This window comes from Ahaetulla prasina, chromosome 3, assembly GCF_028640845.1.
Source record: "Ahaetulla prasina isolate Xishuangbanna chromosome 3, ASM2864084v1, whole genome shotgun sequence".
In the NCBI taxonomy this organism is placed as follows: domain Eukaryota; kingdom Metazoa; phylum Chordata; class Lepidosauria; order Squamata; family Colubridae; genus Ahaetulla; species Ahaetulla prasina.
The window spans coordinates 33,545,565-33,564,662 of NC_080541.1; the positions used below are offsets into that span (position 1 = coordinate 33,545,565).

The 19,098-nt window shown below is 38.1% G+C and overlaps 1 protein-coding gene across 1 annotated transcript in view; it reads right to left on the reverse strand.

The window, feature by feature from the left end:
• Positions 1 to 5,154: 5,154 nt before the first annotated feature.
• DPY19L4 (dpy-19 like 4) overlaps positions 5,155 to 19,098 on the reverse strand; it is a 36,803-nt gene continuing 22,859 nt past the window's right edge. The window contains exons 11-19 of the mRNA XM_058178865.1: positions 19,006 to 19,079; positions 17,210 to 17,368; positions 16,104 to 16,220; positions 14,159 to 14,279; positions 12,015 to 12,071; positions 11,092 to 11,174; positions 9,204 to 9,336; positions 8,554 to 8,712; positions 5,155 to 7,535 (exon numbers count right to left, since the gene is read on the reverse strand). Of these exons, the coding sequence (XP_058034848.1) occupies positions 7,371 to 7,535; positions 8,554 to 8,712; positions 9,204 to 9,336; positions 11,092 to 11,174; positions 12,015 to 12,071; positions 14,159 to 14,279; positions 16,104 to 16,220; positions 17,210 to 17,368; positions 19,006 to 19,079 (1,068 nt within the window). The 3' untranslated portion in view covers positions 5,155 to 7,370. The remainder of the gene's footprint in view (positions 7,536 to 8,553; positions 8,713 to 9,203; positions 9,337 to 11,091; positions 11,175 to 12,014; positions 12,072 to 14,158; positions 14,280 to 16,103; positions 16,221 to 17,209; positions 17,369 to 19,005; positions 19,080 to 19,098) is intronic.

A 19,098-nucleotide genomic window follows, 5' to 3' on the forward strand; every position in this document is an offset into this window, starting at 1 on the left:
CGCCCCTCTCTTACTTTCCGGGCTTCCGATTGGGGAATAGACAGCCCGGGCAGTTTTTGCTCCGCCTCCGTTCCTCGATTCTGACCAATCAGAATCTGAGGGCCGAACGCTTAATGTGTTTCGTCATGGGCCTCCTGCCTTCTTCTCGTGCGGCAAAGAGCGTAACTTGCGCTTTTTGCGCAGGTGATCCCGAGGTAGATTTGAAAGGTGTTGAGTTGAGAGGCCACACAGGCTGATCAGTCGGGGTATTTTTCTTCCCCTTCTTCTTCTGCAAAGGCTTTTTGCAAACTTCTGTCACGTAGGCTGGCTTAGCCCCCCTCTAGGCTAAATTATGATTATCTCCTATGTTTAGTAAACTATTTATTGCCAGCATACAGCATTAGACAATCCGCTTTTCTAACTCGTTGCTAAGTGAGTTATTGTGGCAAGCAAAGGTGAATGCCTGTTTCATATACATCTCTTAAGTGAGATTGGCTGATTGTCACTCGGCTTTATGTTAGCTATGATTTAAGGCTTACTGTTGGGCAGTTGTAAACAATACCTAGTCAGTAAGTCATGGTTTATTTTATTTAGAGCAGTCTTTCTCAAACTTTTGGAACTTTTAAGGCATGTAGATTTCAATTTCCAGAATTCCTCAGTGTGCCTGGCTGGGAAATTCTGGGAGTTGGCGTCCACATGCCTTAAAGAAGGGGTCTCCAATCTTGGCAACTTTAAGCCTGTCGGATTTAGCCTGTCCACCAGGCTTAAAGTTGCGAAGGTTGAGAACACTAATTTAGAGCAGGGGTCTCCAGACTTGCCACTTTAAGACTTGTGGACTTCAACTCCCAGAATTCCTAAGCCAGCAAAGTAGGTTGAGGAATTCTGGGAGTTGAAGTCCACAAGTCTTGAAGTGGCCAAGGTTGGAGACCCTCGATTTAGAGAATTTATACAGCAGTCATCCCAATCTCTCTCAGTGACTCTTGGCACATTCTTGAAAGCTTGAAAGATTCCACAGGTGGTGATGATCCCGTCAGAGTTAGTCCGTGAGCAGTTTGGACATGGTTGTTGCAGTGCTTAGATTGGATTTCTCCATGTGGGCTGAGACTCTGAACTAGAAAAAAGGTAATGGCAATCCACTTCCGTAGTACCGTGAACAAAATCAAATAGATATGTCTCTGAGTTCATCAGGAGAGTTTACCTAAATAAATGTCTTCATGTGACATGTGAAGCTGGCTCTTGTTGATGTTTAAAATGGGGATTCCTGCCTCAGTCATAGTCATCATAGTGCTTGTTGACTTAGGTGGGTGAACTAGGATTTGATAAACAGCAGAAGTCTACGATGGCTTCACTTCTCATGCTGCTTCTTTTTACCGTAGTAAGTGAAAGGAGATGGGCCTCTGGTTTGCATTTGCTCATTGTATGTTATACCGGTTCAGGTGCCTGAAATTAGCAACCCAGTTTTATATTTGCATTTACAGGTATGTGGGTGCCTGTGTGAAAGAAAAGAGTGATAAATATGCATATTTAAATTCACATTTCAGTTTCAGAGGGAACTGTAGTGAAGGAGATATGAATGTGCTTGAGATAAAACTGAGCTTCAATTGTGCTTATAGTATATTTGGCCCAAATCAATCACTACAGGTAGTCCTTGACTTACAACATTTCATTTAGTGACTGTTCAAGGTTACTGACAAAGGCACTGACAAAAGTGACTTATGACTGTTTTTCACACTTATGACTGTGACAGCATCTCCATGATCACACTGTTAAAATTCAGACACTCGGCAACTGACTGATATTTATAATGAGGTTGCAATGTCTTGGTGTCACATGATCACTTTTTGCCACCTTCTGACAGAGTCAATGGAGAAGCCAGATTCAATTAACTGTATTGCTAATTTAACAATGGTGCAAAACTCACTTAACAGATGTCTCTTAGCAACAGAAATTTGGGGTTCAATTGTGGTCATTAAGTCGAGGACTACCAGTCTTTTTCCATTAGAAAGGAACAGGACATGTTATTGAAACAACTAGAGGTCATAACATTGGTTCATTGTTGTTGTTAGTTGCGAAGTCGGGTCCAACCCATTGCGATTCCATGGACAACGTTCCTCCAGGCCTTCCTATCCTCTGCCATCCTCTGGAGTCCATTTAAGCTCATGCCTACTGCTTCAGTGACTCCATCCAGCCACCTCCTTCTCTGTCATCCCCTTCTTCTTTTGCCCTCAATCTTTCCCAGCATTAGGCTCTTCTCCAGTGGGTCCTTCCTTCTCATTAGGTGGCCAAAGTATTTCAGTTTCATCTTCAAGATCTGGCCGCCTAAGTCACCTAGTTTGATCACCTTGCAGTCCAAGGACTCACAGGAGTCTTCTCCAGCACCAGAATTCAAAGGCCTCAATTCTTTGGCACTCAGCCTTTCTTATGGTCCAACTTTCACAGCCATACATTGCAATTGGGAAAACCATAGCCTTGACTATACGCACTTTTGTTGGCAGGGTGATGTCTCTGCTTTTTAGTACGCTGTCTAGATTTGGAGCAATTTGGTTCATTATCTTGACTAAAAAGCACAATATGAAAGTCTCAATTAACACGTCATGATGGGGGTTATAGAATAATATTCAGGGGCCCTTCTATTCACAACAAGAAATATGGAAGACTGAAACACATAGCCTAAGAAGTGTAAAGTATGAAGTACATGAATTAACAAATGCAAGATGCATGAAGAAAAAATATGTAATAGTGCTGAATGAAGATGTGATCTTGTGATGTTGATGAATACACACACTTGGAAGAGAAGGTGTGGAATAATTGAATAAAATGGTTAAAGTTTATGTCAGGCAGTATAAGCTGATGACAGCTAGAATATTAAAAACATTTAGGAGGAATTCATAGATTGGTGATAATTGCATGCCGTGCTTCAGCAAATGGTGTTAATGAAAGAACTACTGATGAGTTTGGGGAAAATTGTGCAATGTTGTGAATGAATAGTATGTAAAAAGGCTGTTTTGTTTGTGACATGGATAATAAAGTGAGAAGATACACAGACACAAAATACTTTTTAGATTGAATGAGGATGACTGCTTGATGGATACCTGCTTAGAAAAAGGGCCTACTTATTCCAGAAACATGATTGAAACATGTCTGTTTACATGGATACATGGCAAGAGATTAATCTAAAATGATTGTTATTTACAATGAAATATTAATATAATTAGCAAAAATCTTTATTTTTGGAGATGTTTTGAAAGTCTCTACAGCTCTCTTGAATTTTTGCTTTGAAATAAGCAGAAATTGAGTTTTGATGTGATATGGTGAGTGCCTTCAGTTTTTTAGATGCTCTTTTACTGTTGAAAGAAAGAACCAGAATTACCTTTTCCTTCCTGAGATCAAAATGTTATCCCTTCTTTTCACAATGTGCTTGAACCACTCATTGGCCTAATTAACTGGGTGCATTTCCAGTTATGGTGGTGTTGCATTTATCAATGTTTGTAAATGCCTTCTAAAGATGCAGGATTGTAATTCCTGAAATCGTAACCCAACAAAGCTAAAAGGTACTAGGGCAGGGGTGTCAATCTCAGATTGTCATGGCATCGTCACATGACATATCGGTACTTTTTCCCCCTTCGCTAAACTGGGCATGGTCAGTGCGTGATGCATCTGGCCCTTGGGCCGGGAGTTTGACAGCCCTCTACTAGGGAAAGCAACTAATTATTTTAGCAATACAATATATGCTTTGTAGAAACCCTGGTTTCAACTTTGCATCCACAAAGAGGGATCATTTCAACCATTTACACTTCTGAATAATATCAAATTAGACTGCTAGGTGGTGCGATTGTCTAAAACAGCAACCAACGTTCCCATGATAGCATATGTCTCTCTAACATATTTCCAGTAAAATCATGCTTCTTGATAGACTGAATGGATTGCATTTTTAATAATACTTTTAAAAAGTTTTCAGAAGAATGGGAAGATAATTGAAGCAACTATCTATCTCAAATAAAGTTAAAACCCAAAGCAGACAACCTCTTTATACATTTAAGTGAATACAGAAAAATAACTCTGCTAAAAAGGAGATGGCTTACACACCTTTCTTATGGGTTAGTAGTTACTGTTATCGATCACTATATATTTCTCCTTTCTTCCTTCTGTAAGGACTTTTTAAAATCAAATTCAAGACAAGGTCTTGTTTTGTGGATTTCCTCAGGAAAAAAAATATGCAAGGTGCACAAAGGTTTGAGTTTTACATTTTTTAAAAAGAGAAGTTTACAAGGCACATTCTCCAACAGCATTGCAATACTGACAGCCAAGGTTTAGATCTTTGAGTATATGTGTTTTCAACAGCTATAATTATTTTTGAACTATATTAAGTGCGGAGAATACATACTTGTCATGCTTACATGATTCCACACTCTTGTTATTTTCCAAATCCTGAAGGAATAGCAAAAAATTAAACACAACTCCCTAAAAACTCCCACTTAATTCAGAAACCAGAAATGGAATTTAACACTGTTATGACTGAGCATTGGTCTCCATGAGCTGCTTTTTTTACATCACAAATTCCTTTTCAAAAGCATCTCATTACAACTCAGCATTTTAAGAGATTTTACAACTTGAAAGTTCTTATCCTTCAGTTCAAGCATAACCAGTGACGTATTTAAATTATACTGACACTCAAGAGAGAAATACATGTTTCTTGCTCATGCTCAGAACTGTTTTCTGAGAATATACAGAACTGTAAAATTTTGTAACATAAATGTGTTCCTATTCTCTAAAACTTTTACAATACGCAGCACTGAGAATAGTATTCAAAAAGAATTCAGTTTAGGATTGTGAAATTTTAACTGCACTGGTTGGAAGAATTGGGATTCGTGAAAGGCCAATCCAATCCAACCATTTCAAAGAATCGGAATTTGTGTTCAAAATTCAAGACCACCGAACGAAATGCTATTAGCTTCTATCTGTATATATTTCTATAAGCTCTGCAAATAAAAAGAGAAGAAAATGGCTTAATACCAAATGAGCAGAGCATTTAAGAGCACCATTTGTCATCTCTCCCTCAAATGTCACAACACCATGGTTAGCAGTAGCACTGCAAGATTAATTTCTATTAGAAATTAAAACAAATATATCTTTTGTTAACTTACTGCTACAACATAAAAGCACAGAGACATAAACTTGTACAGAAATAAATGACTGTAATTTTGAAGAAAAGTACATTACAATGCATTCCAGATTTTTGTCCCTTTTAAGATAATGTTACTCAAAACCCAGACTACAACAGGTTCTATGAAGTGATTTGGATTACACCAAAGACTGGTACACCCCTTATCTGAGAAAGTTGTCCTCTTCCCTGGAGTCCACAGATTTGGGAGGGATGCACATGGCACGGTGAAGGAGGAAGAGGACACTGCCTAGCCAGTCAGATGAGGCAAAGCAGCCCTGGCGATCAATGGGGTCAGAGATGTCACAGCTAGTTTGCCCTCATATCCAGATGATTTGGAGTGATTCTTTATGGCAGGAGGCAGGGCACCCTGAAGGGAGGGGCCAAAAGCATGAAGATGGTATCCTAACTATGAGACCAAAGGCCTACCCTTTTTTACATGCACAAATGCACATACACAAAAAAAAGACAAGCCTTTGAGTACATGGATATGGGCACCATCTTGACTTTTTCAGTCTCTGGTATGGATATCCCTGGCAGGATATCTCCATGCTCAATTAAATGTAAAATAAAACAACTACATTTTCAAATACTTATGTTCAAGGAGCTTTGACTTGCACAATAAAAGGCAGCATTGATTAGCTTCCCTAAAAATGCCATACAACAAGACCATGATAAAATATTCACATTTTTCCTCTCTGGCTATTTCATTAAGTATTGTGTAATATTAAAGTCAGAAAAAATATAATTTCGGAATAAAATACTTTTTCAGCAAGTACTCTAGGAACATCTTCAGGGCATACAGTTAAATAACTGTTTTTAATTCTAGACCATGAGATCAAAAACAGGAGAAATTCAGAGAAAAAAGGTAGAAAAGAACGTTTAACAATAAAAAAGCTGTGAAGTACAAAAATTATTCACAGTTATGCTAAAATACAATAAGAACTTTACTTTATGAAAGTAAGCCCATTTACGTTATTAGTTTGGCCAGCAGTGTCATTTTGACTTCATTTTGCAGAAATATTTTAACCAGACAATTGCCACATTTGGATATCAAGCCAGAAATCAGAATTTAATTAAAAAAACAAAAATGAGTATGCAAATATGGTTTGCTTGCTCCACCATTCAAATGGATGAAGAAATCAGGAATAAATAAAATTTAACTGAAGCTACTAAAATACATCAGGATTCATAAACAAAATTTATTTTGGTTTATAAATCCAAACTTATCTGGGCATATTATAAAACCAATGAATAGGAGAGCAAATGGGTGGAATACTCTTATTAAGCCACAATGAATAATTTGTCCTGATAATGAATAGGACAAAATGATAAATGCAAATAATTACACAAAAACATAAGCAACGAACAGAATAATCCACAAAGTAGCAAGTAGTTGAAGCTAAACTTCTAGAATATGAGCCATCAACCTTTTCTTATTAAAGGGCTGAATTTTATGTTGGTTCATTATCTTTTTTAGATAGGACATAAGAGTGCCTAAAATATATGATTTACAGAACTGAAAGGAAATCTTTATTTAACTCAACTTATTTAGAATACTATTATTGATTGGGTACCTAAACCAAACCTTTCACCAAACATAGGAGTATAATGTTCTACTAAAAATAATAACAAAAAAGACAGCCCCAATTAGAGAGTGGCTCTCAGCCAACAGCTTAGTCTGCACAGCCTTATTCCTCAGTCTATCATTCTCAGTCATTTGTCTCCCTACTTTTCCCATAGTAACAAATTCCAGGGATATATTGGAATTCCCAAACTATGAAAATAGCGGAATGTGCTGGATATTATTCTCCAGTTATATACATATATTTGGGTTTGGTCCACCCCACTCCCAAACCCAGATATATGTATATAACTGGAGAATAATGTCCAGCAAATTCTCTTCCTCCTTTTTTTGTATTTGCCAACATAAATAAACATAGCTAAAAAAGTAATTGGTATGAAACTGAAACCAAATTGACGTTAAAAGTGAAACGCTAGAAAGATGCCTTTTAATTCTTGGAAGACAGTTGTATCCTCTATACTTCTGGGCATATCTCTCTTTCGTGAGTCTGTAATAGTCATGCAGGATACACTACACAGTTTTCATGTTGTCAGTGACGTGCCTTTGTGTGCATCTGCAATTTATATGCAATAGAAGAAAGGTTTGTTGGAAACCTTAGCCTTTTTAAAAATTATGCCAAGTCCATCTTCAAAGGATGCAAATATCTCAGGATTGAAAAGATATTATAGAATTGATTTTATATACCAAGTAAGACCTATTCCAGTATACTCGTGTGAAGTAATTCACATATGGAGAATAGTTCATTTTGATCTCCTGACAAAACCGCCCATATTTTGAGTAGCCAGAGCTGTCATTTTCTTCATAATAAACCTAGAGGAAAACAAGAAAACAAAAAACAACAAAATACATATTTATCTTCAGGGAAGAATTAAACACATTTTATACTGGAATCCTTAATTAAATTCATGTTTATAATGCCAATGTGAAAGTAGCACTATTACTACAATATCAGGCTCCAGTGGAAGCACTTTATACAAAAAGGAACAATTTTTAAAAGTAAAAATGTTATACGCATGAAACCAGTTAATTTGTTTGCTTTTTAAAATAGATTTTTATTCTACTGTTTTTTCATACACAACTCAAGGTAACCAACTAACTAATACCAATACTCCTTCTCCCTTTAATTTTCTCCATAACAACAACTCTGTGAGGTGAAGTGGGCTGAGAATGACTGGTTTTGCCCAAGGAGAAACTAGAATTCACAATTTTCTGATTTCTAGATCACCATCTTAACCAATACTAGTAGTGTTTGATTTATGACTATTCACTCAGAGATCAGTTATCACATTGTTGAATGAAGGGACTTACAACTGCTCCCTGAAGGATTTGCTTTCACTTCAAACGTGTGTGTATGTGTGTGCGTGTGCGTGTATGTGTGTGTGTGTGTGTGTGTGTGTTTGTAGCATTCACACTGTGGCATTGGGCTAACTCAAAAGAACTTGGTTTCAATGCACTGCTCAGCTATGATTACCTTCTATGACTGCTTTTCAGAATCTTATACAGGTTATACAGATGAATAGGTCACAAGATGTATCCTATGTAATATTTATCTGTAGCAATCACCACTGAGCAAGTAGATCTTGCTTCTTGAAAAAATGTGCTGAATTTGGCTCACTGGTTTATAACACACCTATTATACAAATTATTAATGTATCCTGTAAACCAGGGGTCTCCAACCTTAGCAACTTTAAGACTTGTAGACTTCAACTCTTTGCTTGCTGAGGAATTCTGGGAGTTGAAGTCCACAAATCTTAAAGTTGCTAAGATTGGAGACCCCTGCTGTAAACTACAAGAGCTGGTGGCTGAACTATGTCACACTACTACTTACATGACCGTTGGCAATATCTAATAAGTCTTTAACCCTGCATCCTCTCACTGGTCCAACTTCATTGCAAATGGAATCTTCTATGACCAGGTACGTAGCTTTGTAAGATGTGAGTATTTTGTAGATATCCTCAGCTGATCTTTTGGAATAGATCTGAAAAATCTATAGATTTAAAAGATATTTAGTTGAAAATATGTATGTTGGAAGCAACAGCTGGTTATCATTTTGGAAGAGAAGATGATGGGGCTGGAAGCAAAACCACCCATCCTATCCCCAGCTTAATCCAAAAATAGGAGGAATTATTGGATTGTCTATATGGAGTGCTTATGGACAAGCCACAGTATGTAGAAGCTCCCCAGAACATAAAGTAAAGCTAGATGGCAGAGAGATGGGATAATGTGACATAAAGGACCAAGCCTTTCAAAAAAAAAAATTACTGATGTCTGCAGTTTCAGAATAGATTTCAGTGCCTTCCTGTGAGAAATCTATCTGGACCTTTGGCTAAAAGGCAGCTGCCACAAGCTTCAGAGATTGAGAAATGGTATTGTACATTATGTATTTACCTATGAAGTTTGAGTTCAGGTTATCTGAAAAAAGTTCCCGTTTTAGTTTTACATGCAAGGTACCTGCTATCTTAGGGTAAAAGTACTCACATTTTCATTTCTCTTTTGTAGGTCATCATCATTATACAGGGGTAGATTTGTCACCATCCATCCAGTGGACAGCCTGATTACACCCATTAACTGTGGGCTTCCAGCAAAGACGGCAGCAATAGGAGCCTGTCTTCTGTAAAAAAATAATGAGGCCTTGTCTCTCACACATTCTATGAAGAATTCCATGAACAACATGTAGAATTCAGAAATCCTGTTCAAGCTAGATTTTGTTCCCGAGTGTAAAGGTGAGTTCTTAGTAAAAATCCAGATGGTAGTTTTATAAATAGCTCACCCATAACCAGTAAAAAGACCTGCCTCCTTGCCAGTTCACAGGAAAGTCATTATAATGAAATTACAAAAAGATTGGCCCAATTGATTTAGGGGACAAAAGACTTCAAATGCTGGTAACTTCAATAAATCTTAAAACAATTCTGTAGGTTCATGCCTAGAAAAAGGATTGCTGCCCCAAAGCCTGGCACTTAATGGCCCAGAAGCAACTACAGTCAATGATACTTTGGCACAGCTTCCAGCTAATCACACCTTTTCCTGCACAATTACACGTTTTCATAACATCATAAAATCTGGTAATGTGTTCCTTGCGGTCCTGCCTCTGAAAAGTTTTTGAATGGATATGTGTTGTGGCCCACCAGCAGCCGGTGGAGCTAGCAGTGGAGTCAGACAGTGAGGAGGCTGGAGACGACCATGGGCCAGTTCTGGACTCTGGGGAAGGCCCAGATGAGTGCTCTGTGTTGGAGGCAGAGATGGGGCCAGGGCCATCTGGAAGCGATGCACGGACTCCGGAGCCTCCAGAGGAGTGCCTGTTCCTAGTGCAAGCATGAAAGAGCTGCCAGAAGGCAAGAGCAGCTAAAGCAAAAAGGACGACTTGGGAGTAAGGCGAGGAGATGATTGACCCTTCCCATAAGGCTTAAAAGAGCAGCAATGGCTCTTGGGCTCTTTGTAGGAAAGCAACATTGCTACATTGATTTCTAGTCAGTGTCTCTTGTTTCTGAACTTTGTGGGGTTTTGTCAAAAGCCTTTGGCAGGGTGCCAAAGAAGACAAAGGTTTGTGATAAGGCCGAAGGACTTTTTCTGAAGGATTTGTTTTGGAATTTATCTGGACTAAGCTGAGGATGAAGTAATTCTCAGCTGTTCTAATAAACTACGTTTGTTTAGGACTGATTGTGTCTGGTAATAACTACTTGGGCCTAGGTCACAACAATATGTAGCTTTATTACTTTGTTTCCCTGACTGAAAATGCTATTTTTGTTTTTAAGCTGCTGAATAGTTTGGGCCTATGTCAACGATAGACATTTCCTCCTTCCTTCTTATCTCGTGTAAACTGAACTGTTTTCTGCTGGTTTGAGTTCCTGGCTTGTTTAAAAAGGAAACAAGTCAGAGTTCCTGATTCAAATATTAATGCTAAATAAACTATGGTTTGTACAAATATATCATGTTAATTTCCAAAGCAGACCTGGGCATTCTACAGCCCATGGGCCACATACGGCCTCTTATGGCCCATGGGCCACATCCAGCCCTTTGACTGTTTCTGTGTGGTTTGTGAAAGTAGTGGTGGCAATGGTGGCAGCAGCCCTATAAGTTCAGCCCTCTGAACAGTCCCAGTTTCCCAGGTAAGAAAATTAATTGCCCACCCTGTTCTCAATCACCATGTAATAATCAAATTTCAAACATGTGAAAATGATGGTGTATCAATTAATGCTCATGTGCTTAAACCACTAAGAGTTTTTGATCAGATAACAGTGTTACAGTCCACAACAAGCCTGGATAAACTCAGGAAAGAACTCTTGAATCCATTATGTGATAAATGATGACTGTGAATCATAGATTACCAAAATATTCTGCAGTTAGAAAAAAAATAAATATTACTTACTTAATCCAGGTCATGAGTCCTACTGTATCAGGATCATAAAATTCTTGGAGCTCTGAGAGTTCTGCCATTATCCTAGGAAAAAACTAAAAGGAAGCACCAAGGCTATGAACTGTGGGAAGACAAATTACAAAACTTTAAATAATGCAGGAAAGTGGACTAAAAACACCTTTCTAGCTTTACCATCAAACCACATTTTACATGCTCAAAAATCCATTTTGCTACATACAGCAAAGTTCTGTTTCTTTGTCATAACCCACCTTAAAAGAAATGCATCTTTTGGGTTCATCTAATTAAATCTCATAGCTTATTAATATAAGTACTCCTAGTTTTGTTAAGGTATTCAATATCATTCAAAGATCTTTTAAAAACATGATCAGAATTGCATGTGAGATAAAGCTAAAACCTCTTTCAAGCCCAGTCTATCTAATTTTCTTGGCAGTATTATAGAAAGCTTTGGCCACTGCTTTCTTCCAAGATAGTCCTCACTCTAGCTAAAGTGTTTCTCAACCTCAACAACTTTAAGATGTGTGGACTTCAACTTCCAGAATTCCCCAGCTAGAATTCCAAGGTTGGGAAACATTGCTGTAGCTTGTCACCCTAGTATTCACTGGATGTTTCCCATCCAAATGTTAATCAAGCCCAATCTTGCATAGCTTGTGAATCAAAAGTCAGCCAAGTACAGCCACAGTTAAGACAAAAAGTACTATTAAGTTTTATGTTCCGTATTAGTGCTAATGTTTTAGGTGCAGACATTTGGTTAAATATCCTTATAGGAAAATTTCTGTGTGCAAGATTGTTATACATGATGTGGTGAACTGTATCAAAACCAAGTATTAGCTCTTATAAATCTTCCAATATTCTGCATAGTTAGGAGCAGGAGGGGGAAGGCAATATTTATATTGTATATAATATTTTATTCTTACCTCTTTCCACAAACTAAATCCTATAATAGCTGGAACAGCCATACTCAGAATGAGAGCCTAGAAAAGTAAATAGATGGATAAAATAGTTATATTTCGAAGTTTCTTTTTGGTCCCCACCCCTGCAGATTCTTTCAAATCACTTCTGTACATGTCTTGTGGCTACAGTTCTACTTAGGAATACATCCCATTGATCTTTTTTTTTCCTTAATAGGCATATGTAAGATTATATCCTAACATTGATGAAAGATGGCGTATAGAGTTCCTTTGGAGCAGAGTAGCAGTCCGTAAGTACAAAAATAAATGGTTCAGCTGTACGAGGAAATCCTCATTTCAGGCTGCCAATACACCACCGTTAAATGGCAAAAGAGCTGTATCTCTAATGTATGCTCAACTAGGGAAGAGATGTAAAACACATATTATCCAGAAAATACAAAACTGGCAGATGCTACCTCTACCAGTCTTGAGTGGATGATACCTATGCTCAAAAATGGCCAATAAATGTACAAAAGGAGCACATTTTCAGTTACTTATGTATCATGTAAGCACACATGAGCCAACAGACACACTCATACACACAGGACACCAAAATGCCTGTATTTCTTCAGCTCCAGTGAGACAACCATCAATAAAGTTCAGACATTTACTCAACCAAATATTCGGATTGCCATATATTACTACAGCCTCTGCTTTGCAACAAACAGAACAGGAAGAAGAAGACAAGATATAATATAGCACAGAGGTCACCAACTGGTGGTCCGTGAGAAAATTTTGATGGTTCGCAGAAAAATTATTTGCATTTTTAATATTGCACTAAATCAGAAGTCCTCAAACTAAGGCCCCTGGGACGGATGCATGCAATGGATGTTTTTGTTGCTGCAGAGTCTCCCTCTTTGAGGTCTTTTTGTGTGGGTCAGAGGGGGGAAGAAATTCAGACTTGGGGTCTTCTTCCGCCTCCTGGTGTGGGGCTTTGGGCGAAGGCTGGAGGGAAGTGCCACTGGTGGCGAAGAGCTGGAGGACCTTGTTCCAGTGGGACTGCATCATGGCCTAGAACTGGCTGACCATCTCAGCCTGCTGAGCCTCCAGGTGCCGGTACCTGGCCTTGCACTCCTGCAGGTCTTCCCTCTATTTAGAAAGCCTATGCTCATAGTCCTCAGTGAAGTGCTTCTGCTAAGCCTCCTTCTCGGTCAGATCCAATTTGAACTGAGCTGTTTTGCCAACTCTTTCTCGTGGTGGCTGCTTAGCTCCAACAACTGCTTCCTGTTGGGGCCCTAAGGAGCCCAGGTGGGGAAGCGAGGAGTTGGCCACGTCCACCCAGTCACATGACCACCTAGCCATGCCCACCCAGTTGGTCATTAGGCAGATCATATTAGTGGTCCGCAGGATTTAAAATTATGAAAATGTCTGAAAGGTTGGTGGCCCCTGATCTAGTGCCCATTTAATATCCTAAGCAGATTGCCAATATAGTCTCCTTCTCCTGATTGGTCTTTAGCCCTTGGGAAGGCTATTTCGCCAGGCAATCAAGATCACAGAATAAATGAGAACAGTCACAGAATACCAATACTTCTGTAGCCTCCCTTGGCCATAACTAAGCCATCCATCTGTCGCGATCACACTGTAACTCACATTTTGCCTGATTCATGAGGCTTCTCTAAACCTACTTCAAGCCAAATAACAAATAATGATGCATCCTGAAGTGCAACGATCATGTTAAAATAATATGCAACTTAGAGATAGCACATGTCTCTACAACCACAAGTCTTTTCCTGTCTTTATCTATAAAAGTCTATGCAGCAAGCTCCATCCATAAACCTACCCATATCAATTTTCCTGAAAATGATTGCCTCCTAGAACAGGGGTCTCCAACCTTGGCAACTTTAAGCCTGGCGGACTTCTGGGAGTTGAAGTCCGCCAGGCTTAAAGTTGCCAAGGTTGGAGACCCCTGTCCTAGAAGACTCAGAACAGCCTTTGACCAAGCAACCAAGACTTCAGAAAACTGCTGTCTGAACATATCTAGAAGATACCAGGCTAGAAAGGCTTGGCTATATCCTGTCTGCAGACCATGATTGCGATGAGAGATGACTTTTTATATGCTTACCAGTGAATACAGCCATTCCTTACAATCACTATAAACAAGATGAACTCACCAGCAGAACAGGATGCACCGTTTTCAGTCGGATCCACTTGAAAAGAGTCGTCCAAAGCTCCGGAGAACAGACTCCAAATGCCGCAATCATACAAACATACGGAGTCCACATATATTTCATTCTAGAGAAACAACACAAATCCAGAAAAAAAGGTAAAAGGGTGGTACCAATGTGGCAAAAAAAAAAAAAAAAAAAGGACAAATTGGGCAGAATCCGCTGAACTTAGACTTAGGAAAATGAGAAATGGAGTTAAGTTTCATCTACACTATATTGATACTTCACTGCCAATTCTAAGATAGCTTCGTGGGCACCAGTTTCATGAGCACAAACAAGAAACAGAATGGAATCTGTGAGGGATTTGTAACTCTTTGCGAACAGATTTCTAGATAAAAGTCAGTTACCATGCAAAAACTTTTCTTGCATCAACTGGTACCAACCGTTTCTGAGAAGTCAAGAACGAACGGAGTCACATTGTCCCTGTTCTTCTGATAATGTCATGTATCAGGATGATTCAAGGCTTTTATAGTGCCAAAAATTAGGTGTCTTCTATGTGTACCTAAGCAATTCTTTTTATTTATCAGTGCCCAAAGTTGCGTCATGTCAACTCAACAGGAATGTCAGCTATTTGTATCTATAAGATTTGCAAGTCCCTAGAAGATTCACCTATGTGTGACTTTTCTTTAAGGCTGAGTAGTATCTGATATTATACTAAACAATAAAACAATATTGTTACTCTATGAATAGGAACATTTGTTATTCAGAAACGTGGTCTTATGTATTTTTCCCTAAATTAGGAAAACAGCAGGTAATGTTTCTTCACCATGTCTGTTCACTCATATATAAGGACAACATATAAGGGACAGCCTTAGTTCTGTTGTCTAAAGAGCAATTAGTCCCAACCCAAATGGCCAAGGGATCTGCTAGAAGGTGCAACCAAAACATCTCAGAGCACCCAAGATAGCCTTATATCAGGTCATGTCCAAAAGTTGGTTGCAGAATTTGAAAGAAGGAAAATATAAACACATTACAGGACCTACATAACATTTATTTCTAATGAAATACTTTTATATTTAACTACATACAAATTGAAAGCAAATTTTGATCTGGTTTTCCTACTACTCCTTGGAGTGTGGCTCTTGGCATATAATTCAAAGACCAGATGCAATTGTTCTAAAATCACAAGTTGCCCACCTAAGTCTGATATTGCAATGATCAATATCAAGTATAAGAGTCTGTAATGCACTAGATTAAGCTGTATTTTATTTGTAGTCAATTGTCAAATGTGTAGTCTGCACAATGGCAACTGGTTGTTTGTAATCGTTTATTTTAAAGGGAACGAAGGTTAATAACAACATCAAAAATCTTTATCTTTCAGTTTGTGTTTTTCATGATAGCCAATCAGATACTTTTGGGAAGCTCACAAACATGAGAATGTATTCCTCCTTTATTACTGTTTCTAGGCAACTATGCAGAGACATTCCATAAGCAATATCTGAAGTAACATAAAGCCAATCACAGTCAACAGTCATTTATAAGCTTATATCTACCTGATTTTTCTATAACTGCCTTTTAAAATCATCTAATTTGGTAATTAATGTTACACCTTGTAGGAGCAAACGCCTTAAGTTAATTTTCTACTATGTTATTAATTCTCATCTTTTTACACTTGCAAAACACTTTTGATGAGTACAGAAGTAATAACAACAAATTCACTTAAATAGAGATTCCCACTGCAACTCTCCCTGCTTAACTCTTCTTCAATATAAAGATGTTTGTAATTGAAGCCTGTTATTAACTAGCCACAAATATTTATTTAAAAATTACAACCATTCTTATCTATGTTCAAATAATTTTTTTAAAAATCCATATGTATAATATCTTAAGACAATAATATCTTCCACCTTCCCAGTGAAAAGAAATCCATGCAGCTTTCTCACGGACTTACCCTTCCATCATCATAGAAAGCAATCCCAAGGAAACTGTGTGCAATATATGGTAGGCTACTTCTGGTCTTTCACCAATCCCGCCCTCATGTGTGGTTGGCTCGTTGACTTGTTTATTGCTGTGACATCGAAAGAGAAAGAAGATGGAGTCATCATACCCCTCTCTCTCTCTCTCTCTCTCTCATGGAGTCTGTTTGACAATTAAATGACCCATCAGACCCAACAATTGTACTCTTCATTACCCGTATTTTTCGGACTATAAAACACACTAGAGTATAAGACGTACCTTAGTTTTTGAGGAGGAAAATAAGAAAAAAGGTTTGTTGGTTGTGAGCTCTGTGCCTTGTTTTTTTTTTTCAGCCTCTCAAACGGAGGTTTCAGAAGCTTTTTTTTCCAGGCTTTCAAACGGAGGTTTTAGAGGCTTTTTTCAGATTCTGAAACTTCGGACTATAAGACGCACCCAAATTTTCACCCTCTTTTTGGCGGTAAAAAGGTGCATCTTATACTCCGAAAAATATGGTATATTTTCTCTTAAATCTAAACTCTGATATCTTAACAATAATTCAAGAAAACTGTGTAGCAAAGGAGTTACCAAGGACAGAATGAGGTACAAACACCACCCCAGGCATTCTAAATACATACTATAATGTATTGATCAATAAACAGCGTGTGAATGGATAATGAATTCTGGCCAGTTCAAGAACTTATCACAAATTTTTGGATCTTTCTAACCATCCAGAAATGCTTTCTAACATCAAGATTTTTTAAAATAGTCATAAGCTATTTGCAACAGGCTCCAATTATAGATCTGGAAGTATTTGAGGGGGGAAGTGGAAGAAAGTCAACAACAAACAGAAAGACAGCTCACATTCTTTCTACCTAATTTTGAAGATGAAAGACAAGAGTGTTAAACACATATGCAAATATGACATGCAGGTATCGGACTTATACCATATGCAAAGGAAGTTAGAATTCAAATTTAATTCTACCACTTTATTCAGTCTGAAAACCCCTTACGCAATATGTAATGGGTGTATCATTTACACCAAGTAACTAGTATCTACAGAAACTATGGAACAAAAATGAAAGTTGATAAAAATCAACTTACCTCATTTTCCTAAAGGAAACCTGACCCACAGAAGCAAGGCAAATAATTAGCACCAAAATGTAGAATGGCAATAGCGAAGAATGAGTAAGCCGCAGGAAGAAGTCTTGGGATGGTGCCTGAAGTGATTCTTGACAAAGCAGCCAATTAACTGTGAAGTTCCTGTTAATGTCAATGGTAGCAAAACACATTAAATAGCCAGACATGATCCCAGCGAATCAAAATAACCAGTTGTACTGACTGGATTGGCATGGAAAAGACTATTCCCTAAACAATGAGAACAAAGAAAAGTGTGTAGCTGTTAATATAATTTAAGTTAATGTACATTTTAATTAAGATACATTTTTTCACAATTGTTGAATAACATCTTTGGGTGCCTTAAAATTAAGATTTGAAGGCATTTTTTTAGAACAGGGGTCTCCAAACTTGGCAATTTTAAGACTTGTGGACTTCAACAAAGCTGGCTGAGGAACTCTGGGAGTTGAAGTCCACAAGTCTTAAAAGTTGCCAAGGTTGAAGACCCCTGTTTTAGAAAGTCTTAGGGACCGCTCTGAAGTTTTCCAGGGGTTGGATGTATGTTTGGCCTGAGTCTATTCAACCCCATTTTATCCGGAATTCTTCCACTCTCACAGCCTGTGAGCATTTCTATCTTCTACAGAAGTCGAGGCCTACTTTCCACCTTCCCTGTACATAAGCATGTTTCTTTCTTCCCAAATGTTCCATCTGCTTCCTCACTTGCTGTCTACCTAATAGCTACTTCAGTTTTGCTTTCCATTTAACTCCTTGATATGTCTTTTAGCTTTTCCCTCAAGTTTACTAGTCCACAGATTTCACTTATCTAATAACTAAATAAGACACGTTTTGTTGAAACCTACTAGCACAGGGTATCCAACCTTGGCTGGGGGATTCTGGGACTTGAAGTCCGCCAGGCTTAAAGTTGCCAAGGTTGGAGACTCCTGTGCTAGATGATGCTGAATTCTTATTTCTATCAATCCCAGGCAGCATGTTTGATGGTCAGGGCTGATCAAATTGATGTGGACTCCAATCATAAAAACATTTCACACAAAAAAAGCATGAAACAAAGCAAATTAAAGAAATATATAAAATTACTCCAGATCTGCTGCTTGGTAGTTTATTGTGTCCTTACTGGTACCTGAACCTCAGTTTACAAGGGACTAGTGTCTCATCTTTATTCAGCAATTATTCTGGCTTCTAAGATTTTGCCTACACAGTTCATAGCATTTCCTCAAGAACAGATGCATAAATTTTAAAAAGAGCCCAGAGATGTCCCAACTGCTAAGTATCTGCTTATGATAACTACTACCACGTGTGGGCAGAGATTATGCTCAAAACTGGTTCAGGGCCCTCATCCAGTGCTTCTAGCACATAATTATGAGGACTGGGCTGGGTTTCTCACTGGATCTCTCAAAGGCCTTGAAGTGTTAATGAAATAGCTATCTGCACCATTAAAAGTAGCTGTCTCTTTTCACACAGCAGCACAAGCATTCAGCAGGAAACAGTAACCTTTGAGAATACTGCAATTGCACTGTTATATACCACTAAAACCTTTTGGAAACCAAATACAAAATGCTGTCTAATGAGAATGTGCTATTTGAGCCAAGGTTGGATTCCCCTTTGTTAAAATTCAGAACTTAACTCAAAACATACTGTTTGACAACCCACCATACCTTTTAGAATTGTGCTTATTTATTTCTTTGTTTTATAAACTATCACCGTACAGGGGTATTAAACTAAAAATAATTACTTTGCAATTAGGTAGATCATTACGTCAAACTTACTTATTCGTATTTAATCCCAATTTCACTTCAAGGACTTTAAGTAAATGCTCATTTTCTTTATGGGAAATAAAAGTCTGGGGGGAAAAAAAGACA